This window comes from Bufo gargarizans, chromosome 6 (assembly GCF_014858855.1).
Source record: "Bufo gargarizans isolate SCDJY-AF-19 chromosome 6, ASM1485885v1, whole genome shotgun sequence".
Classification (NCBI taxonomy): domain Eukaryota; kingdom Metazoa; phylum Chordata; class Amphibia; order Anura; family Bufonidae; genus Bufo; species Bufo gargarizans.
In genome coordinates this window covers 106,277,725-106,303,113 of record NC_058085.1, presented here as the reverse complement: position 1 = coordinate 106,303,113, position 25,389 = coordinate 106,277,725, and the positions used below count along the sequence as shown (strand labels likewise).

Here is a 25,389-nt window from a genome sequence, read left to right as displayed (position 1 = left end):
ACTCCTTTTAATATATTTAGCAGGTGTAAGAAATAAAAAAATATATCAAAATCTGTGTTGCAAATACAAAAATTTGTTCTCAGCAAAAAATTCTAGTTCTGGTAACTGTATTAGCTCAATTGATGGAGGACAGACTTCCATCAGTCATTTATTTATCGTCTATTTTCACAATGTCACTATTCCATGACATAAAACATCTTAGTCGTGTAAATAATATTTTATATAGATTTCATAATCTATGTATGAAATATATGACATTTTCTGTGAATGCAGAAGCAAGTGTGGACTTGCCAACAAGATTAGTGAAGTTACATGTGTCATAGGAGGTGATCCAACTTGGCAACTTCTGCTCATTCATTTCTAGATTATGCATGGAGCAGTTTAGCATGATGCAGAAACAAAATCATACCTACATCCAACATTCACTTGCTTGGATCTTGAATGTCACAACATTTTTATTTTATTGTTCTGAAAACAGATCCAACTTATTCCAGATGTTTTTGTGTACTATTGCTTTGATCTTTCTTATAATTGCTGTCTGTTGCTTTTTAGGTTCTCCATTGTCAGCTAGCAGAACCTGGCCTTCCGTTGAAACAACATCCAATCCAGCAGCACCATTCTCAACAAACTATTCCATGCCATCTTCACACACTTTTCCACCTGCAACTTACAGCTCCATGCATAGTGGTAACTACTTCTCTACTTTACCCCAACATATGATGCCTTCATCTTCAGCTGGACAAATGAGCTCCCCAAATTCTTTATTTCCCAACATGATCAATTCTTCTGTCAATCATGAAAATGCTTTGCAGCACATGCTGAACAGTGGTATGGTGCCTCAGACTATGACTAACGCTTTAGCATCCAATGTTTCACCAGCCACCCAATGGTCTCCAACAGCACCTATGTTTTCCTTGGCTAATGTCTTATCTTTGGCTATGAGCATGGCTCAAACCTTGTTACCAGTAGCATCAACTGCTACAACCCAGCCTCAAGGGATGCCTCCTGCCTTTCCTCAACAAATGTCTGCACACCTCCACACTCCTTTGATGTATCCTTCAAGTTACTCTCAACCTCAAAGTCCAGTGAAAGATTTCCGTGGTCAGTGCCCTTATATATACCCTGGTTCTCCTCATACCAGTGGGATGTATCATCAGAATATGCCAGGCCAAACTTTTTCTAATATGGGTGGCAATTTCTCACAGCCTTTTGCACCCCCAGATTGTTTGCCACACAGTGGAATGTTTCCTCAGCAAGGGCCATCTACAAGCATGTTGGGATACCTTCAACAACCTACTCATCAGATGGAAGTGCCACCATCTCCTGGAATCGTCAAGGACATACCTGAGCTCCAGCCAGGGTTAGGGGGCTTCAACGATGTGTCTTCATCCCCTACTGGAAATCAGGTTTCAGAAGCTACTGGATGTGTGGTGGGACAGACCATGAACAAACCTGTAAGCATTAGCTTTTAAGGTGTGAGGTGATATAAATTGTCTTGTTGGGATGTGGTTCATTCAACAGATTAATGAAAGGGTTATGTTCCTGCTAGATTATCCAAATAAATCAATGACAACTGATAACAATGGAGAGTAAGCTTTTTGGTGTTAAATGGTGATCCAATATAGTATTTTTATTAAGTACCATGTTGTGAGCTGAGAATGACCAAATTATTAATATAAATAAATGCACTTTGAATTAAATGGGATATTTCCATCTTAAACGAACCCTCCCACCACCACCACCAGCCGATCCCTCGGCCCACCATGCATGCATGGATCTCTCCATTCACTTCTACTGGAAGCACTTATAAAATTAAAACTAGTTGTACATACAGTGTCAGTGATATTGGTTTCATTTGGAAGTAGCAGGTAAAAAACCCTTGATCTATATAAATTATATTTTCTGTTATGTGTAGTAATTCTGTTTTAGGCTCATACATACCAGTGTTCGTGCTTGAACATAAGTCCTGGCACTGATAACTATGTGCATGAAAACCATCTTCAAGATTGATTTAATGAGGAGAAACATCTTAAAACTACCTGTATAGTCTAAACATCTCCCCCAAATATTATATTGCTTTTAATGCTGTTTACTTGCCTCCTCAATCTTCTCCTTCCATGACTGATTCCTAAAACTGAGGCTAAGGAAGAGAGAGTCACAGGGTATTCAGATTTTTTTCTGATCTGGTTTCGAGGAACATTTGCTGCTGCTTTAAGTGCTCTTTTAAAGTACTTAGTTTTTTGGGGGGTTTTTTGTATGTGAATAATGTTTACTTTTATATGATAATTATACAGTATTATATACGCTTCAACTTGTTGGACATGTTGGTATTTCTAGCACTGAATCCACTGGGGACGTTGAGTGGAGAACAGGTAATTTATACAATCATTCATACTGTAGCGTGTCAGGACAGAAGGAGAAAGTCTTTAGAGCCCTCCACTCCATAGAAACTAAGCAGATAAGATATTTTCAGTGGGTGTAACTGCAGCGCTTCATAAGATTATTCTTCGGTGTGTTTAAACATAGAACATGTATTTTGAGTTATTGCTCATTTTTTCTTTTTCTTTTTTAATATTCAATGCCATTTATATTAAGACAGAATATTAACTTACATAGAGGTTCCTTGAGGATGCAATGTGTTTCATCGTAGAGGTGTTCAACCTAAAATACTGTGCAAGAATTAAGTTTGTGAGGGCTATTATCCTACAAGTATCAGAATCGTTTCCCAAAGTTTACAAAATAATTAGATGTAAGAACCATACTTTGGTAGGACATTATTGTGAACTTCAGTTCCCCCCAATAAAAGGGTTTTCCCGTGTTTGATAAATAGTTGATTCCTTCATCTTTTTAAAGGAGTTGACCGAGTGTCCGAATGTTTTATACTGATGACCTATCCTCAGCCCTCCTCATAACCTATCTTATCCATCAGTATGTAACCAGTGGGGGTCCGATTCCCAGCACTCCTTCTGATCATCTGTTTGAAGAGGCCACAGTCCTCAGGCCCATTGGATAGCAGCTGTGCTTGGTATCATAGCTCAGCCCCATTCACTGGAATGGGACTGAGATGCACCTTGACCAAGTGACCGATGAACGTCACTGGCCTGCAAAGAGGCCACAGCACCTACTGGAGCTGATCAGCAGGGTGTCAGAAGTTGGATAACCCCTTTAAACATGGGTATAACTTAAAAATTGCTAATAATAAATAGTAATAATGCAGATGAATGACTCTTTACAACCTACATTAGGGATGGGGAAATATAAATTACCTGTTCATTCAGGGCATCAGTTGGTTCCAGCCCATTGAACCCCCATTAGATTAGATGTCCAATCTAGAGATATTTAAACAAATCACTGCAGGAAACATTATATTTAGCCCTAAGTGAAAAGAAAGAGATCAATTCAGAGTTTTCAAATAAATCTCCAATCAATCTACGTGTAAAATACCAAAGGTAGATCAAGATTTCAAATGGACAACTTTATTCATATTAAATTCAAATTAAAAATATATATATATATAAAATTAAAAAAAAGAGTGGAGAACTCCATTACAAGATGCGAAGAAATTAAAACTGTGATTTTATAGGACAAAGTTCAAAAATAAACTGAATCTCTTTATCTTATTAAATTATTAAATTATTATAGTATAAAATACTGGTTTTATCTGCATAGGATTAAAACCAAGGGCCTCAATGAACATCATCTACTTTCCTATTACAAAGCTTGAACGCTAATAATGAATAAAACTGCTCATGTAATGTTTTACAGAAATAACCATAAACTGTATATAAAATACATAATAAAAAGTGAGCAGTTTAGATTTCCATTTTATATATTTTTTTGACATTTTAGAGAACTACAGCAGGTATATTTTATTAAAATAAAAATAATTTTTTGGGGGGAATCAAGCATTTTAATAAACACACATGGCCTGTTAGCTGCCAATCTTACTGTACATAATATATACATACAAAGATATATAAATATATATATATAAATGTAAGTAAAACATATGTTACCTATATAATTAAAGCATAAGAAATATTTTTTTAGCTATAATCCTTGAATTGCCCAAAAAAAAAACAAGGTGTAATTGTTGTACTTTTATATACATATTTACACCTGCACATTTTTATCTCTGCCTTTAAGAAGGAAATAAGTCATTTTTAGTAATATTAGGTGACCATATTCCCTTATTTTCTTTGTTTTAGTACAATATCTATTATGATTCCAGCTCTTTTTTAAGTTATTTTTCTTCCCCTTTTGTGGTACACAATTTGTCCTTTTTATTTTGAGATTTTATAAAAAATATTTTAATTTAATATATATGAAATGCTGCTAGTGCGTTACATATAACAGGGTCATATTTAAGGATTGTAAATTGAATCAACACCGGGGGATTTCAGAGATACCATTGCCTTAATTACACTCTGAACTCTGGCTTGGTGCCTGGCCTCTTAATCATCTTTAGTACAAATCCTTGCTCCAGTATACATAATAATAGTACTCCTAGTATTAGGGAAACGAAAGCCCCCTGATTAATAGTCACTTGGTTATTTTGCTCTTTTTATACTATCTTTTGCATAATCATAATTTGAAAATTGCAGCAGTTCATGACATTGGCCATTTTAAGCTAGCCACAGATGTCAATATTCTGATGCTTTTGTTTTATACAATCAGGACGCCAGGGTCGTACGCATAGATATTTTGTATGATACTCATTCAATTCTTGAGAAATTTCTCATCTTTCCCTTACTACACTTATCATTTTAGATGACAGATAAGGCTTCAATCTTAGGGGTAACTTACTAACAGCTGAGAATTAAAGGGGTTGACCTAGGATATAGGATATGCCATCAATGTCAGATAGATGGGGGTTCCACCTCTTCCAATATGGAGAATAGGGCCCCGAAGTGAATGAGAGCACACCATGCATGTGCGGTGTGCTCTCTATTCACTGCTAAAGGGGTTCTGAAAATAGCAAAGCGAGCGCACTAGACTATTTTTGAAAGTCCTATAGTGGTAAATGGAGATTTAACCAAGACAATAAAGTAAGGGGGCACACCTCATAGAGTAAAGGAGTGCAAACAACGGCGTCAACACATGACTATGCAATAATAGGAGAAAAGGAAAAGCTGCATTTTTAGGCTGCACATCCGCTAATTAAAATGAATTATTTATTGATAAACCAAAAAGCCCCAAAAGTTAAAACATTGTATACAATAGTAACATTGTGTTTGGATCAGAAAATAAGTCCAAAACACATACCCACAGACACCTAGTTCAAATATAAGAACAGGAAAAAGACCGCCAAATACATATGCAGTTCATGAATGTGGCATCAAAGATAACACAAGATACTTATCAAAATAGAGCAAGAGACGATCATGGTGTGCGGGTAATACGCCCCATGCGTATCGCCAGACTAAACTGGCTTCCTCAGGGGTACATGAAACAGGGCTAGTATGCACATGAGGAAGCCAGTTTAGTCTACTATTACTATTGTATACAACTTTTGGGGCTTTTTTGTTTATCAATAAATTATTTATTTTAATTATCGGATGTGCAGCCTGAATATGCGGCATTTCTTTTTCTCCTATTATTGCATAGTGGTGAATGGAGAGCACAACACACACCACTTTTCCATTCACTGCTATGGGGCTGCTGGAAATAGCTGAGCCATCCTATAGTGGTGAATGGTGATGATGATCTTGATATCTTTGGCCAGCATTTTGTTTAAATTAAACTCTAGTCTAGGAAATGTGGCAGAAACCAATTATTATTATTTACCAAAATTAGAACATGGAGCCAGTCAGTGAAAAAATAAATAATATTATATTGATTTACTAAAATGAGCCTAAATAGAGACATCTGTTACATTGTTTACATGTTAAGACACCCAAATATGATATATTGATGTAGTCATTCTTTGCAGTTTGGGTTGATATTATTACATTTAGGGTCTTCACATGTGGCAGATTTTGTTGCAGAAAAGTTGGCAATTAACAATCTGTTCCATTAATTTGCATTGTGTCAAAGCCTCGGTGTTGTGCGCCGTGACACTTTGCCGTGCATGCTGGTTGCCAGGGGCAACGCCTTGTTGTCCTAGCATGTATGTGCTTTGCTCCCCCTCTCCTGGTTCCTCGTCTGTCTGGTGCTGGAGGGGTTAACTTCCTGGCTGGTCAGTTTACTCCAGCCTTTGTTGGTACTGGAGCTTGCTCCTGTCCTGGATGTTTTATCTGCCCAGTCCTTGAGGGCCACCTAGTGGTACATTGATGTCTCCCCGTTGTCTACCTTCCCTTCTCTACCCTTGCATATGTTTGGTGATGTTTATGTATGGGTAGTTGTTGTCTTGTCTAGTGGTTGTTACATGTCTGGTCTGTTGGTGTCTGTAGTCCAGCATGTTTTCTAGACAAAAGTTTGCTAGACATGTTCCCTGTGTGTTTTTCCTCTGGAAGGGGGTGTCAGGGTTCCCCAGAGGGGTCCTACAAGTCTATATGCTGCTCTGCCTGGTGCCAACATGCATCCTGTTTGCATGGGGGTTTCTAGGCAGTAACTGGTGTGCTGGATACCTGGGTGTGGTCGTTTGTACTGTGTCCTGTATAGTGTTTGGGCACCAGTACTCATGCTCGGTGTTGCTGCAGCAGGTAAGTGTGTTGTATGGTGTGCTTACCTGCCGATCCAGTTACTGTATACAGTCTCCTCTTTTTACTTGCAGCTTGGCCGGTGGAGACTCCTGTTCATCCGTGTCTGTGATGAACAGGTCGTTTCTGCCCTTTCTTTATTTAAGGGATTATCAGGGCGACTCAGGGTCCTAGGTTTCCTGGGTATGAGCCATCCTACCATCCAAGTCCGCTCATACGGTGAGGAGTTAGGCCGAGGATTAGGGATGCAATAGGAGGTGACCTGCTCCCTTATCCCAGCCTCTGGCCTTGTTGCTATCGCCTGCTCCTAATTGTACTCCCCATCGTGACACATTCGGGTTGTTTTGGCGGGAAGTACATTGATTTCTACAAGTGCCATTCAAATTAATTGATTTTCACAATTTCTGCAACATATTATGCTATCTGTGAAGGCCCCCTTATTGGACCACACAGGGGAAAAAATTTTTATTGTGCATTGCAGTGGAAGTCGGTGTTTGGATGATATAGCCAGTGGGTGAGAAAACCAACATTTATTTTTAATAACTACAAATCAGGGATAATGGCTCTTCTGCATAAAGTAAACATGTATCTCCTAACACCATTTTGTTTTTTGGTATTTATATGGGGCACAGCATTTTGTTTTTTCCTATACAAAGCTCCAAACTAACTAAAAAGACATATAGATGAATCAAGATGCCATGAACCAGAATCAGAAATGTATGCCCTGGTGTAAAAAGGCCCTAAATGTGTTGGCAATGTAGACCCCATACCCTCTTACCCACTTTTTAGAAAAGTGGTGAGCGCAGCATAAAAAGGTAAAAAGTCACACATTTTTTTTTGCACTTTTTTGGTGCCACTATTCTAGAGCGGGGGGGGGGGCTTGATAAATCTCCCTAAAAGGGATATTCTGGTTTTAAGAAGTCATATGCATAGGGGATAAATATTAGATTGGTGGGGGTCTGACAGCTGGGACTTCCCTCAATTCACAAGAACGGGTCCCCGTAGCCTGGAGTGAATACCGCTCCATTCTCTGTGGACTGCTGGAGGTAGCCAAGTACAGCGCTACATGACAGGTACACATATGTCTCAAGAAACACCAGGCACAGGAACCAAAAGACAAGGGAACATATTTGTCTAAAATCCGTAGCAACACATTTAGTTCATGCAGTTTAAAAAGTCAAAGGAATTGATTTCCATGGACGATAGTGTTGTTTTCTTTAGATACATTTTTTATATTTTGGATTTTTGGACATTTGAAAATTTGGATTGCACTAATTGGCTTCAAAAGCTCTTAGACATTGTATACAAAGGGAATTTTTCATTTGGATCGGAGAAGCTATTGTGGGTGGATCCATACATTCTTGATCTGTCCTCGATGGTGTAATGGCTACTTTTTTTGCAGATATGGCAGATACATCCCTTCTCCCCTATTGACATATAATGGGTCTGTAAGGTTTTCTTCAACCAGCAAAATGACCCAAATTATGTTCACTTCCACACCTGACAGGCTGAAGACACTTTAATATGAGTTGTTAGGGCATATCTGCTGAAATGTCTGTGTCACCACCAGACATCTGAGAAGCTCTGACAGAGGTTCTTTAGAACCTCCTGCTTGAGGTTCTTTTGTTTTGCTTTCGTTTTGTCATCTTGTTAGCCTCTCTCAGCTGTCATGTAGTTGCACTGATTGCATCCCTTTAAATCCCTTCCCATACTGCATCACTTTGTGGTTTATACAACTTCCTGGAGTGTGTACATTCTGGATGCTGCAACTGATCCTTCTACAGATAAGTCTGTTCATTGATTTGTGTTTTTCTGTTTGCTTGATCCTAGGTGACCCTGACTCCCTCCGTATTAAGTGTAGGGAGCCGGTGGTCGTGTCCCCTCACTATTATAGGGTGTTCAGGTGTCATACAGTCGAGGCACGAGGGCATGCAATTTTTTATCATAGAGATCTTTGCATGGGCTGAGAAGACAGGGAGAGTTTCAGGGCTTAAATAGGGGTCACCCTTTTGTTCCTTAGTTTAGGATCAAGCCAGTCGGATCCTTATTTGTAACTTCTTGTTTTCTGTTACACCATCCGTGACAGTCTGATGTCTAGTGTTGTATTAAGTAGCAGACTCTGTTCCTAAGATTATAATGTCTTAAGTGTTATATCAAATGTGGAAGTACAATTGTGTAATAATTACACAATCAGCCTAGTTGACCTATAGATCTAGACTCTGCAGCTGAGAGCATGGCTATGCCAGGGCAACAGTAAATTGGCGGCTTGCCACATTATATTCTTAAGACACCTCATAGAGTGAAATATAAAAGAGTTTTGATGTACACTGACTGCACTTTATCTAGCAATTGAGAATTTTGACTTCATTATCCAGGGTGCGCGTCCCTTGTTTTTTACGGACCTTTAGAGAGGGGGTTCTGATTTGGCCCATGTTTACCTTGGGTTGTGTGAACTGCTGCAGGATTCCCCATTGTCTTTTTCTATTTTCTATAGAACTAGGTCAAATCCCACATCATGTTTCCCTTCTACAAGGGATGGTGGTTTTAATAAACAGTCCATAACCTTGTGCTGAATATAATGGTGTGGAGTATAATGGTAACCAACTTAGTGAAAATGGCCTCATTTTGATGTTTGCTACATGGTCCCCTTCTCCTTTACAATACCATTGTTAGTGCACCTTGTTCATCTTTGCACATTAGACCTGTAGCCTTAGGCTGTGTTCACACTAGCATTGCTCTCAAAATGGAAAGCATAACACATCCTTACAGAAGGATGCATTCAAGGGGTTGTCCCATGAAAAATATTCAGCACCTGGATCTGAATACTTTTGTACTGGCATGTAATAAAAAAATTTATATAGCCACTGAGTTATTCAATTTGTTTTGTTCATTTCTTTATTTCTCTGTCCACTTCACTGAGGTGGTCGCACATGCTCAGTTCCATTCTTCAGCTGCCACCAGTCCTATCTACTGTTAGAAGCTGTGTGAGGGAGAGAAGTACTGTAGAAAGGACATTACATCTGAGAAAGAACATGCCCCCTGAGCTGCCAGTCTGGACAGAATCCAGCAGAGCAATGAAAGAGGAGAGGTCTGGATCCATGTGAGGTACAGGAATGATCTTAGCTTTGTTAGAAAAAGACTGTACTATATTATGATTTGGATTTTTTTATATTAATCATGGAATAATCCCTTTAAATACTTTCTTTGAGAGTCAGACTGGCCCACTACCCATTAGTAGGTCCAATAATGGGCCAATAGAGCAGCAGAAGACAACCCTAGAGCTGACCTTAGAGCCAGTGTCTTGTCATTAGGGTCTCTTTTTTTTTTAGATGGTTTATAAATAACCTTTTAGACTTTATTGGTGATATGTCCTTTATGTACAACGAAACCAACTAACTGTATAATTTATTTGACAAAGGACATATACTTTATAGACGAAGGGTGGATCCTCAGAACTATCCCCTCTCCTAGGCCCAGGGAACCTCATTTTGACATTGCTTTGCTTAATTGATTTCAATGCTACAAATGATAGAATGTCAGGAATGTTCTGGCCCTTTAAAAACGAAACACCTGAAGAAGGGGCATTTGCCATCAGAAAAATCCCATTATGATCAAAAAAGTTTGAATGACTACATTTCCATAAACTTTCATGTGAAAACATTGAAATAATAATAAATAAATAATAAAATAAGAAAGTGCTAGTGTGAACAGATCCTTAAACGCTACCTACCCAGATTTTCCCTGCTTTCTTATATCACGTTGCCCAAAAGGGTTTCCATTTTAAGTTACTTGTCGCATTGTATTGCGTATGTATGACAGACGTAAGAAAAATCCATGCTAATTTTATTCTTATTTTGCAATGATCAATTTACATCTTGAAAGTAAGCTGTTGTCGTAATGGTTGACGCTTTAGATTGTAAGCTCTCAAGGGCAGGGATAGCCCATCTGTATGTGTCTGGTAATGCATATCCTTTGTTACTCAATGATAAGTGGGCACTAGAGAAATCTGGAAGTAGTAGTGGAGGGTACAAGGAAAATTGGTAACTGGCAGCTGCTTATTTCTTACTAAGCCAATGACCGATGTGTACTCAGGGAGACCCGAATAAGACAGATGGACTTAGTATTTGGCAGTTTGATATACTGCTTTATATTTTGTGTGCCTCTCTGTAAGAGTAATACATATAGAAGCCCACTCATCATATATGTGACATGGGAGTTTGATTTATTATTGGCATTTGCATTGAAATTTGTGACACAGTTTGGACAGTATGACTTCAGTACATTCTCATCTTGTTTTTACTTTTTGGACAAATAATTTTATGAATAAAATGTAGAACAAAATTGTTTGTGATGTTTGTTTCGCATTTGGAATGAGCTAATGGAGGACATTTGTCTGGTGTTAGTCACTCTCGTAATCTTTGTAATTATTTATGGCCAAAAGTAAATGGACATTGATTTGGCCTTTTCAGCCACACCCATTGCAAATGGCCAGAAAATCAAGTACATGACTATGCAATCTCAATAGATGAATGTTAATAGGAGAATGGGTCCTGCTGAAGAGCTTGGTGACCTTCAGCATGATATTTAGGATGTTTAGGATGCCTCTTGATCATTTACTCAAGTTTCCACCCTACAAAAGCTACAAGAGCAACAAAGGTTCAGTTGTGAAGAGGACACTTCATTATATGACTTCATGGATTGGGTCTCTTTGGTTGAGAAGCAACATACAAATCATGAGCAGTATGAAGCAGAAAGGGTGGAACACTGACCAAATGCACTTATTACAGGGGAACAGGCCGACAAGGTGTATGTGGGCATCCCTACTTTCTATCAGCTAAGCTGAGCGTGTATGTATACGAGGGAGTCGGAAGGAATAGCTCTCAGTCAGAAAAGCATAAACACCTTAAAACACATTGCCACTGGTTCCAGTTAAAGGGGTATTCCAATGTCAAGAATAAGGCACTGTTTCACAGCCACTATCAATGGAGAGGTGGCTACACATGAACCTCTTTTTGTTCACCTCTGTGGGACATCCAAAACGAGGCCATCATGCTCACTTGGCTATTTTCAGGACCCCATAGAAGTGAATAGAGAGAGCGGCCACATTCACCATGACCGTAAGACAGTGTCCTGATCTCAGGATAGGTGTGGATACCACCTCTGAATATGCCATCAATGTCGAGACTTGAACACCCTTTGAAAGGGTTTTCCAAGAGTAAAATACGTATGACCTATTCTCAGGATAGGTTATCAGTATCTGACCATGGGGGTCCGACTCCTGGTACCCCTGCCATTCAGCTGTTTGAAGAGGCTTCTTCCTAGGTTAGTGATGTTACTTTCATTGGTATGGCTTTTGTGCAGCTCAGTCCCATTAAAGTTAATGGACCCGAACTGCAATGTCAAGCCCAACCTCTATACATTGTACAGTGCTGTGCTTGGTATGCTTTAAAATGGCCACAGTGCTTCTCTGAGTGATCTGGACCTTTCAAACAGCTGACTGGCGGGGTCAGATCCCCACCCATCAGATTTTGATGACCTATCCTAAGGATAGGTCATTAATATTGTACTTCCAAAAAAAACATTTTTTTAAGGAAAAGGTCACAAATTGTTTCCAACACGGACAACATCTTAAAGGGGTTTCCACTACTTTAATATTGATGGCCTATCTGTAGAATAAGCCATCAGTCTTTGATCGGTGGGGGTTCGACACCCCATATCCCTGCCAGTCAGCTGTTTTAAAGTAGCTCTAGTGCTACTGAGATGTCAGAGTTTGAAAGAGTCATGGAGAAGAAGTAGACAAGGAGAAATCCTCAGATTTAAACCAAAATGTCTTTTTTATGTTGGAAGATTTACTTTGAATCTATTTTCTAAATTTTCCAGAAATGATGGGGCAGGTATAACATAGGTCCTAGATAATGTGGTGAGGAGATTTACATGAAGATAACATTTTGAAGAACATCCAAAAACTAGTAAGGTCCATGTTAATTACATTGTTCTGACAAACAACAAAGTTGTTTAAAAAAAGGTGTATTTGAGACTGCGTAAAGTTCCATTCACATGGAGTCTTTTGTCACCGGAATTTGGTGCAGATTCAGTGCCTAAAAGCTGTCGGCAGCCATGCGGAATCTGCCTCTCATTGTTTTAAATTGGAGTCTGCACTGTAGTTCATGTGGCCTTGGTTTATCATTTAGAGAGCTCCAAGAAAAGACATGTCCATTATTGGTGTGTTGTCCAGAGGGATGCTGATGAAAACCAGGGTTGGTGTCTGCTTATGGTTGAAATCCAGTCAATGGGAATTTACTGAAAATGAGGATATACTGTATACTGTACATTGGGGGTAAATGCAAATATGTCACTGAAGAGAAACCCACTCTAAAATATAACTTTTATAGGTCCATAACAACCCAGATGGAATCTCAATCTGAACATTTAAAGATAAAGAGTAGTCAAAGGGACCCTAAGTCGGACAGATAAACAGATGCCACCGTAAGGGGCTGTCATAATGATAACTCACGATTAGATGACACCAACGCGTTCTGGTCACTCAGAATGCATATTGCTGCCAATCCAATTGTTCTCCAGTGATGGCCAGTTCGCAGTGTTCACTGACGAACACATGCTATCTGCCATCTTTATTCCCAAGCCCGGCGATGCAGAGGTAAGTCCTTACCTGTGCTTGCGCCGCGAGCCACTCTGAAACACATGCAGTCACCGGGAGCAGGAAGTTCAGAGAACAGCCCGATGAAGGCTGTTCTTGGAACCTTGTGTAAACAGTAAAACTGTACGGGGACGAACAATCTTAGTAAGGCCTCTTGCACACGACTGTATGACTTTTTCAGTATTTTGCAGTCCGCAAAAAACATATCTGCACAAAATACAGATGATGTCCATGTGCATTCCGTTCTTTGCGGAACGGAACAGCTGGCCTATTATAGAACACTACTATTCTTGTCCGTTATGCGGACAATAATAGGACATGTTCTATCTTTGAACGGAACGGAAAAATGGAAATACGGAAACGGAAGCCATACGGAGTACTTTCCTTTTTTTTGTGGATCCATTGAAATTAAGTGTTTCGTATTATACGGAACGCAAAAAAACTGAACGTAAACGGAAAAAAAAACGTTTGCGTGCAGGAGGCCTAACGATCATTCATCCCCATACACAGAGCATGATTGCTGCATGTTAATACAGCTGAAGGTTCAGGCAATTATCGGGAACAAATGGTTCATTCTTGATCATTGCCCCTTGTATACGTCCATGCAAATGGACCCTAAGTCGCTTCGGAGAACGAATGATGACATCGTACTTGGTGGAGTCACCACACCTGTAGACAGTGTGATAAATCCTGTAGCTTCACTTATACACATTCCCAGGACTTCAAGCTTACATCATTTCATTGCCTGTTTCTTCACCTGCATCGCTGAGATTAGAGATGAGCGAATCGAATCCCACAAAATTGAATTCGATCCGAATTTCAGGATAAATTAAAATCACCTCAAAGTCGAATTTCCTCGTGCTTCATGTTAGCAAATTGATTTGACCTAAAATAGTGTTAAAAAACAAAAGAATTCTTACTTGCCCCCTCCATTTGCTCACAACAGGCCGCCAGCCGCCATCTTGATTGAAGATCTCGGCCGAAATTCCATGCGTGGTGAAGTATGACGTCACCACGCCGGTCGGTGTGATGACGTTATCTCGCACCACGCTTGATTTCGCGCCAGATCTCCAAGCAAGATGGAGGCAGCCGGCCCGTTGCGAGCAAATGGAGGGGGCAAGTAAGAATTATTTTTTTAATGTTAATTTTACACCGTTTTCACACTCAGATGCCGCAATCATGTATAAACGTGGCATCTGAGGGGTACAATGACGGGAGCGGCACTATCGCAGCTCCCTGTATTGCACCCGCTACTTACAAAAAAATGCACTTTGTGAAGAAGTAATTTGTCAGAAAGCAAATTTTTTGGTTAAATTCGTCGAGTCAGCAGAATCGAACTTTTCATAAATTCGCTCATCTCTAGCTGAGGTGATCATTATTACTGCCATCCCCCCATCTCCATACATAAGACCGGAGACCTTGTGTTACCTCAGGTCTGAAATGACTGCAGTACTTGTACAGGACCATTGTGCGGCTCTTAGGAAAATGGAATGCATAATGAATTAATGTGGTCAGGGACTTGGATATTGTCTGATTACATTGCACTTAGCACATAAGTAGCCATCATTTCCATGTGTCTTCTTTGTATAAACGGAGGCTTAGCAGGAGGCTGAGTACCTGCGCTGAACACCACAAAAGCCGTCATGCTTCTGGCATCTGTATGCTATCCTCACTATAAGGCCTCTTTCACATATCGGTGAATCACAGACGTGTGCTCTACATGGTCTCCACGGACCACTCATGTATTTAGTGAGTTTAATGTGTGTATTCACACATCAGTGGTTTTCCACAGATGGTGGGTGCGTGGTGACACCACAGAAGCCTACCCTTCCCCCCCCCCCCCCCATGTTTATGGATCCCTCAGGCACAGTCTAGGGGTCCGTGAAAACCACAGACACGGATTCTATCCGTGTTGTTTCTGTGATTTTCACAGATCATTGCTAGGAGATGCTCTGGACAACAAATTGACACACAGACCAAACACGGATTCTTCACGGACATCTTCACGGATGTCATCTTGGACATTGATGTGTGAAAGAGGCCTAACAATGGCTGATTTGGTAGTCCCCAATACATACAGTACCAGCTGTCACTGTACATTACTGGACCCTTTACAGGTCCCTCTTGGCCGGACCTGTGAAGAGAAGCTTACTTATTTGCTTCCCGGCGCTGGCTCCTCTCTCCTTCTCCTCCTGGCCTGCGATGCTCTGCTTGGCTCCCTCGCTGTAATCATCTGGTTTGAAGCCGCCTGCAGCCATTCACTGGCCATGGCGGTGACTGGCTCCCTTTATATTATGACAAATGGTTACATGACGCAAGATGATCCGGTCTCCGCCACAGCAAGTAATTGGCTGCAGGTGGCGTCAAACCGGATGCGGGAGCGGCGGAAAGCCAGCATCGGGAAGCAGATAAGTAAGCTTCCCTTTACCGGTCCGGCCAAAGGGGGAGGATTTGCAACCCCCACTCCGTCCTTCCGCCTCATGCACAACCCTTTAAGAAATTTGCAAGAGTGCGTGGGATAATGATAATGACTTTACCTGTCTTATTATATGCCGCCTTAGATATTTATTGAAGCACAATATTTATATGAAATATAAAGACCTGTCATCACAGAAATAGACCAAATAGGTGTTATCTAGAATTATACCACCTACCAACTGAAATTTCAAAAATAATTTGAAATGCTTCTGGGTCTCAATGATAAATGGCGGATATTCCTTCTTCCATCTTTACTTTCGATACCAAATGATAGATGGTTGTATCCGTGACACGTGGCTATGGCGTGACTGATGAAAACATTACTCATACTTTGCAAATGAAAGGTAACAACATAGGTGAATATTATTTCATGTTGCAAAATATAAAACGATTAATATTGTTGTAAGCGATTACTAGTAGTCAGTTCTTGCTCATCTCATGGATGGCTGCAGTGGTTTAATCAGCAATGCCCATTCCCCCGCTTTGCACATTATAGGTGTGCTAAATATTTGTAGTCGGGTTATCAAGGTGCCTCCTTCCACGTGGACTTCCAACTGGGTGCATATGTGGATCTCACATGAAAGGGCCTTGCCCCAATGAGACGCCAATTATTGATATTGACAGCAGTGTACACAGATATCATAGAGCCCCATAGCAAGACTTAAAGGGTTTCTACCACTTCGTTTTCGCATAATTGGCTTTCAGACACTAGCGATCCGCTAGTGTCTCCTCTACCAAACAATCCTAATATAATAGCTTTTTGTGCAGCCGTTTCGCTAAAAAACGAACTTATATGGATATGCTAATGAGCCTCTAGGTGCTATGCGGGCGTCTTTTCAGCACCTAGAGGCTCCGTCTACCTTCACAAAATGCCGCCCAGCGCGTCCCTCCAGCCCGCCCATCTCCTCTGGAATCCGATCCTTCCTCTGAGCCAGCGGACGAAATCTCGCGCCTGCGCTGTGTGCGTCTGTATTCGGCGCAGGCGCAGTGAATGTCTGACCGCTCCCTGCTCAGACATCTCGCCTGCGCCATCTGTTCCTCGGAGCATTCTGACGTAATCGGCGCAGGCGCAGTGGAGATGTCTGTGCAGGGAGCGGTCAGACATTCACTGCGCCTGCGCCAAATACAGACGCGCACGGCGCAGCCGCGAGATTTCGTCCGCTGGCTCAGAGGGAAGATCGGATTCCAGAGGAGATGGGCGGGCTGGAGGGACGCGCTGGGCGGCATTTTGTGAAGGTAGACGAAGCCTCTAGGTGCTGAAAAGACGCCCGCATAGCACCTAGAGGCTCATTAGCATATCCATATAAGTTCGTTTTTTAGCGAAACGGCTGCACAAAAAGCTATTATATTAGGATTGTTTGGTAGAGGAGACACTAGCGGATCGCTAGTGTCTGAAAGCTAATTATGTGAAAACTAAGTGGTAGAAACCCTTTAATATGGCCCACCCCAGTAAGATTTCTAATAAATTTAACTATTTCAATCTTAAAAAAAATAAGTTCAGCTTTCGACAGCTATTAGCTAGAATGGAGAGGGACTGTAAGTCTCAACCTAGAGAACCTGATATATGGCTGCATCACACAGACCGACCATTGATTTCAAAGTGAATGTGTATCGCCTTGTTTCCTCCTGTAGCAGACAGTGAACACTTGTTGCCACGTTCCTATTCAGATTAGAGTTGATCACTGGGGTGTCAGCAGCAGGACACCCAGCCTATAATCAGCTTTTGGGCTATGGTATATTATGACAAAAAGGGATTAACCAGCGTTGACAAGCCCTTTACATTCGAGAGTTGTCAGTAACTAAAACCTTGTGGTCAAGTTGTCAAATGCAAGAAATGCAATAAAAGCAATGAAGATATTTTCCATTTCAGTCTATGTGTATTTAATGTAATTAAATGTTAGACAGATGGTAAGATAACTCAAGACTTCCTAAAACTAAGGTTGTTGTCTTTATTTTTTAAGGTACAACCAGTTTCACCCGTACCCCCACTGAATAGTCAGTCAAGTGCCATCTCTAATGGTAAGTTTGTAAGTCATTTGTAGTCCAGCGACCTAATATTTACAGTACCAAAAAATGATTTATACCATTGAACATCATCCCATATCTTTTTGGTCAATTCACAGAGGCTCAACCAAAGGTTGTAGGGAGATTTCAAGTAACGACTACGAAAGACCCTGCTGAGAATGACAAAGCATGGAACCTAAGCAGCAGTCCTGAGACGTCTCAGACATCAGACACCACCCCTGAGCAGTATGAGACAGCATCCTCTGATACAGACTTCAGCACAGATGAAGAGACAGAAGGAAATTTCTCAGAGCCTGAGAGACTTACTCCTAACGTTAACACAGCTGCATGGGACAAGCCAATCAGTTGCTCAGAATCTGACACCTGCAGTCCGGGTCAGGGCGATTGCTGTGATGACAGGGAAGACATCACCCCAGTGAGTAATGATGTGGAGACCACAGATGTCTGTGCTTGCGTCCTCAACAACAATATTATAACCCAAGATGGCTGCCCTGATAACTTCATCAATGAAGGCCTTAACCAAAATTGCAGTATTATGAATGGAGAAAACTCTGTGGACAGTAGTAAAGCAATAGAATGTGTTGGGAAGGATGTAGACACCAGGTCTTCTAGCGGGGACGAGAACAGGGAGAAGACACCTCAGCAGATCTCCACAGTCCAGGTGTGGCTGCACTACACGAGAGGTATCTCCAACCTCAGCAGTGATGACACAGAGAGTGAAGATGAGGAGATATTTGAGGAGCTTCAGCAACTTAGACAGAAGTAAGTTTCACTTAAATGCTAATTTAGCGTCTTAGAAAACCAAATGAAAGGTGGGAGTACCATGTGTGCGTGCAACATGGAGGGCAGCCTATTACTACCTTAAAAAAAAAAAAAAAAAGATAATAGTGGTTCCTGCTCTCTATTAGGGTTAGTTTTTTTCTGTCAATGTGTCATAGTTACTTGTGGGTTGGTACAGTGATGAAGGATTTTCTGAAAAGTGTTCTATGGCTAGACATTTTATTAAATCAAATTAACAATTGGAAGTGAAGGAGCATGTAAAAGATTATTGAACATCGGTCCTCTGGCATTGGCATCTGACCCTAGGTAAGCTACTGTGATGTCACAGATCTGTTTGATTATAGCAATTATGACACTACAAGTGTGTTTCAGATAAGTGACATTACAAATCACTAGAGGAAGCTTGTGTGACATCACAACTAGGTAAGCTACTGTGATGTCATAAGAGAATTTTAGATTTCAGAAGTACCTGTGACATCATTACTTTCCTTATGTCAAGTAAGCTTCTATGACATCATAGACTAGTTTCAGTCAGGAAAGCCACCATCACAACAGTGTTTCTATCAGTTAATCTGCTGTGATGTCATCACAAGTGGATTTCAGTCAGGCTACTGTGACATCATCATTATCACCTCTTTGAGAATTATAGGCATTGGAGGTTCTTCATGGGATCTCTGGGTCTTGTTTTGTTGAGTTTTTGTCTTTGACATAATAGTAATTGGTGATAACTAAAATGTTATGCATTTACTTTACAGTAATAATTTACTAATTAGGTTATAATAAACATGGAAACATATTATATGTAAATTAGGGAACCATTCTAGCTATAATCTGACGTCCTTTATTCTGTGGCCTGCAGACACATGTCTGAAGTGCAGCTATTACAAGCGCTGCAGAAGAAAGAGATTGAAGAGCTGTATTATAAGATGGGAAAAGTGCCTCCACCAGGAATCGTCTCTCCAGCGGCCATGCTCTCCAGCAGACAAAGGCGACTTTCTAAGAGTAGCTTCAACCCATCGAGAAGAAATAGCTTGCAAAGGTTGGAGCTTCTCCCAGCAACTGGTAAGCTCTCACACCAGGCATATATTTTTCCACATTGTTTCTTTTTTCACACAATATAGATAAGGTATGTTTTAGAAGCTGCTCTAATGTATGTAAAATTTGATCTGCAGTTTACTATAGAAAAAAAACCATATTCCTCATACTTCCCTAAATATTCCCCAACAGTACACTTCATACTCTTTTTTGGGGGGTGCTAGTACCACTATTGAGCCTGATAGCCCATGTGTGAATAAATCCTGAGAGTGCAATGGTAAGCCTCAGTCTCAACTTCAAAATTTGGCATGACAATGATATGCATAATAGAATAAGGTGGCTTTAGCCATTAAACCAGGGGTGTACAGCCTTTTCTGGTCCAAGGGCCACATTGCCATAATGGACCACTCCCAAAGTCCGCAGTGAAACTAAAATAAAGGATTAATACCTTCTGAGACATTAAGGCATATCAAAAGTATATGTCATAAATATCTGATAGGTGCAAGTTCTACTTCCACGACTCCCAACTGTTGGGAGAATGAGGTCCTCCTCTCCCTCAGTCTACAGTCTAGAGAGGAGAAGACCATTCATTGACATCACTCTACCCCTTGAAAATTAAGGTTGTGTGGTATCAGCCTAGCATTTCACAACTCCTATAAACTACAATGGAGTTTAACGCATGACGTATGCATTAAACGGATGCCTCAGAGGGATGCCATACACTGGCATCTGTCACCATATGGTTTAGTAAAAATAAAATAAAAAAGGTATCCATTTAATGTATGCAGGATGGAAGGTGCAGTATACTACACTCTTCTATGCTTTTTTCCCCCCCATTGTATACATTAAACATTGGACAAAAACCTAATGTGAACACAGCCTTAGTGATCAGTGTGAAAACTGCAGGATTTTTCTTAATTATGGAAAATTTTAAATCCCTAACAATTCTAAAAAAAGTTAACATAAAAACTTGATTTAATCAATATAATTTTTCTGATGGCACACTTACTTTAAGATGTTTTTTTGGCCTTTTGTAATCAAGTACTGCACATTATTACTTATCATATTAACAGGAATTAGGAAGAATTCACTTGGAGGAAGCAGTACGGGGTCACAGGATCAGCGTCCAAGCAAAGGAGTCACATTTACAGGGGATGTAACAAGAATGGTGAGTAAAGTAAAGTGTTGTAAGTTATCCTATTCAGCTACGTACTTCAGACAACTTTGGTAAAACATCATTTAAAATGCATTTCTCGTGATTGGTACATACTCTTTAAGTACAGTTCAGAACTTCCTAAAGGCTCATGCACACGACTGTATGTATTTTGTGGTCCGCAAAACACAGATCCCCAAAAATACGTTTGTGGGCATGAGCCCTAACACAACTTTCTAAAGGAAGTTTACCTGTTGTCTGGAATGTTGTCTGATTTCGAGTGAGGGTACGGACACTTGGTCAGGTTTATGCATGCAGTTTTGGAAGCTGAAACCTGCAGTGAATTAAAAAAAGATGTGGTTTCTGTCCTTTATAGTTTCTCTCCTGTTAGCGCTAGGATATGCCTTTAACGGATTGATGGATGTCAGACCCTTGCCGATTGCTAGAATGAAGTGGTCACTTTGGCTGCTGTTGGCTTCACTCAGCTCATCAGATTGGCCCTTTGTAGTCACAATCTGACCAGCTGTATCACTGCCAACAGTCCCGTATTTGCTAGAGTTTTCCTGAATATTCAGAGAACAATCCCAGAAAATTATAAACTGAGAATGGGAGGGCTTATATAACCTCTGCCCATAAGTAGACAGTCCATGTGGATTTGGCTGTGTCCATGACATGTCTTAAATATCCCAAATTTACCATCAGAAAAGAAGGTAGTTTTGCATCTAGCCTCCTCAAAAAACATACTTTCCCAGAACCACTCCAGTTATTGGCAAGGGTCATTGTGCTCGGATGGCGCTGCCATTAACATAAAAATCCATCAGCTCTCTAAAGTTGGTGAATTATGTAAAATGTCTTCACCCCTGTGTCCAATGCAGTGTTTCACTTGAGAAAGGTCCAAGGTGGCAGGCTGAAATTTGGCTGCCGGATTTTTATACAGGTGAAACTCGAAAAATTTGAATCTCGTGCAAAAGTCCATTTATTTAAGTAATGCAAATTAAAAGGAATTGCATTAATGCAGCTTAAAATTAGAATTTTGTGAAAAGGTTCAATATTCTAGGCTCAAAGTGTCACACTCAAGTCAGCTAATTAATACATACCCCCTGAGCAAAGGGTACCTCAAAATTGTGACTTTGGGGTTTCATAAGCTGTAAGCCATAATCATCCAAATGATACCAAATAAAGGCTTGAAATATCTTATCATACTTAAATATCTTGAATACATCCTGCCACCACTGCCATTCAGGATGTACAGTAATGAAAGTACTGTACAAAGTAAAAATTCAGTACATTACCCCCCAAAGCAGGGAGCAAAAATAATCATATTTCCCTTACCAATTTGTTGGATTTGAATTGCTGTTCTGCTTGGCTGCTATAGCCGTCACAATGGTTGTTTTTCCACTGAATTTTGCATAGAAATCATTTTAATGATGTATTCTTAAGATATTAAGTACATTTACATGTGTTTCAGGTAACTACTGGAGGAATTCACAGTGATGCCTGTGATCAGGATGATAAAGGCAAAGTAAAGGTAATTTAATATTAATATTACACCAAGATCTGAGGAGGAAATTGGATTTAAATTAGAAACCCAGCTGAAATCTATTTCTGACAGATTATAGTGACCAGTGATGGTCAGTTCGCAGTGTTCACCAGCGAACACATGCCGGCTGCCATCTTTAGTAATGTAGACTCACCCGTCCGGCGATGCACAGGTAAGCCCTTACCTGTGCCGGGAGCCGGTCTGAAATCAAATGCAGTCACCGGGAGCAGGCAGTTCCGAGAACAGCCCGATGAAGGCCCCCGGCGTTTGTTCTCGGAACTGCCTGCTCCTGGTGACTGCATTTGATTTCAGGGCTTACCTGTGCATCGTTGGACGGGTGAGTCTACCTTACTAAATATGGCAGCCCGCATATGTTTGCTGGCGAACTGACCATCACTGATAGTGACCTGTTAGGAGTGGTAAGAGTTATGTAAGTGGTAGTCCAACCGTATTAAAAAAACTAAAGGAGCCATAGAGATTTTAGGGAATCCCATTTGCACAAATTATACCATTGATTGCAGCTTTCTCAAAATGTTCTTCTTACTTTATGTCCTTTTTTTCCTACAGTAAATTCTTCAAATCACCTGAACACTTGAAGATGCAGCGATAAAGACAGACTACCTCAGCAGACCTTTGTTGTGGTCTTCTGCTATGTGATGGCCTCAGTGGTTGAGACTTGTCCTGCAAGACATCCACATTGCTTTGGAGCAACGTGCAAATATGCTAAGGACTAAATTGTGCATTATTGCAGATGAAAGAATCTGCACCTTGCCTCGATGGATAGCACCCAACAGATGGGTGTCATGGACTATGGATGCCTCATGACTGCTTAATGGGATTTTCTATTTGAGAAATTAGAATGAAGATCTTATAGTTCTGTGTTCATGTTTCCAAAAAGACATAGTAAGGTTCTTCACAAGAGTCACTGCCTTGTAATGTGAGGACCTATTGGAAACAGAGCTAGGACATGTTGTTGGTTTTGGTTAGGTGTTCTCTATGAGTTCCATGACCGCGCACTTTGGACTTCTTCAGAGATGAAATCTGGAAAGTCACCTGCCAACACTTTTTGCCATTTGGCTTTGTTTCGCTTGAAGCCACGATTAACAATGAATGTGCATTATCTCTACCGCTATAGCAATACAACATGAGATTTAGAGATCGTTGAAAGTGGAAAATGTGAATGAGAATTGTAGATAATACACTTTGAAGATGAATACGAGTTTTAAACTGTGTTCCTCATATCTGACAGAATGTAACGATTGTACAAAGCAAGTGAAGTGTTTCATGGTATGGTAACTATGTATGTCACTTTAAATCTCAAAGAGGACAAAATGTGGGAGAAGTTCTTGAACATTTGCTGCTTGCATTATTGTGTTTAACTAGGAGAGGGCAGCACTGTATAATATAATGTGAAATAATACTGGTTTAATATCTGCTGATATAGATTATATACAGTACATCATTTTTTGATTGGCATGGATCCAACACCCCAGACCCCTGCAGACCCTCCCTAGCTCTACACAGCAGCGCTGCAGTAACCAGCTCCGTCCATTATACGGTGGACGGAGCTGTGTAGTTGCGACGCCAGACTGAAACAGCTGATTGTAGGGGTGCGGGGTGTTGGACCTCCACCTGATATTGATGGCCTATCCTGAGAATAGGCCATCAATATAAAAGCACCAGAAAACCCTTTGAATCTGGAACCTAATAATCCAGAAAGTCTAATAATGCGGCTACTATTTCAGTGTAGGACAAAAATATAATGTAGAACTTCACAAGGCTAGATATAGCATTGACTGAGCGCTGACTGGAAAACCAAACTATAGTAGAAAGTTTAGGATACTTCCTGTAGGTTTCCTAAGATTACGAATATTAAGATCACAACCTTCACCCATCTTTACTTATTGATGCCGCATTAAGGCCTCTTGCACATGAACGTGCGCAACGGAAGCACGGAACGGAACCATACAGAAGCACTCCGTAGTGCTTCCGTAGGGTTCCGTGTTTCCGTTCCGCATCTCCAAATTTGCGGACCCATTCAAGTGAATGGGTCTGCATCCGTGATGCGGAATGCAAACGGCCGGTGCCCCATCTATTGCGGACCCGCTATATGTGGGCTGCAACACGCCCATGGGGAGCACACGGTCGTGTGCAAGAGGCCTAAGGCTACCTGCAAACGGGTGCTGGTAGACTGGCGGAAATTTTACATGAAATTCCTTGTGGATTTCTGTGCATTTACGCACCAAATCTACATATGTTCCAGATTTTTTGAGAATTTTCAGCAGATCTATCTCATCCTTGCATTGCACAAAAAAAAATTACACAAACAATTGACATGCTGCGGATTTAAAAATCCACACAGCGGGTCAATTTCCGCACGGAAGAAGAAAGCAGTGTACATGAGATTTTTCTAATCTCATACACTTTGCTGGTACCTATTAGGCTGGTTTCACACGGGCGTTGCAGATTGGGGCCGGATGAGTTCAGGGTGCGTTCAGTGAAACTCGCACTATTTTGCAAGCAAGTTCAGTCACTTTTGTCTGCGATTGCGTTTAGTTGTTTAGTTTTTTCCGCGCGGGTGCAATGCGTTTTGATGCGTTTTTCACGCGTGTGATAAAAAACTGAAGGTTTACAAACAACATCTCTTAGCAACCATCAGTGAAAAACGCATCGCACCTGCACTTGCTGGCGGATGCAATGCGTTTTTCACGCAGCCCCATTCACTTCTATGGAGCCAGGGCTGCGTGAAAAACGCAGAATATAGAACATGCTGCGATTTTCACGCAACGCAGAAGTGATGCGTGAAAAACAACGTTCATGTACACAGACCCATTGAAATGAATGGGTCAGGATTCAGTGCGGGTGCTATGCATTCACGTCATGCATGGCACCCGCGCGGAAATCATGCTCGTGTGAAAGGGACCTTAGGCCTAGTTCACCCTTCAGTGTTTAGTCAGTGATTTCCATCAGTGATTTTCAGCCAAAACACAGAACGAGTGCAGATCTTTCCATTCTACCTTATCAATGGAGGCTTCATTCCTGGTGTGGACTAGGTCTTCCCGCATGAGAATTCGTGCAT

The 25,389-nt window shown here is 40.8% G+C and overlaps 1 protein-coding gene across 2 annotated transcripts in view; it reads left to right on the top strand.

The window, feature by feature from the left end:
* WNK4 (WNK lysine deficient protein kinase 4) overlaps positions 1-24,820 on the top strand; it is a 142,189-nt gene extending 117,369 nt beyond the window's left edge. Inside the window, exons 15-22 of one of the 2 annotated variants that reach the window (XM_044296855.1) lie at positions 553-1,101; positions 1,222-1,454; positions 17,739-17,796; positions 17,901-18,564; positions 19,442-19,644; positions 20,691-20,785; positions 22,239-22,298; positions 22,878-24,820. In XM_044296855.1, the coding sequence (XP_044152790.1) occupies positions 553-1,101; positions 1,222-1,454; positions 17,739-17,796; positions 17,901-18,564; positions 19,442-19,644; positions 20,691-20,785; positions 22,239-22,298; positions 22,878-22,880 (1,865 nt within the window). In that variant the 3' untranslated portion in view covers positions 22,881-24,820. Of the gene's footprint in view, positions 1-552; positions 1,455-17,738; positions 17,797-17,900; positions 18,565-19,441; positions 19,645-20,690; positions 20,786-22,238; positions 22,299-22,877 lie in introns of both variants that reach the window. The other variant, XM_044296854.1, reaches the window with a different exon arrangement.
* Positions 24,821-25,389: the final 569 nt, after the last annotated feature.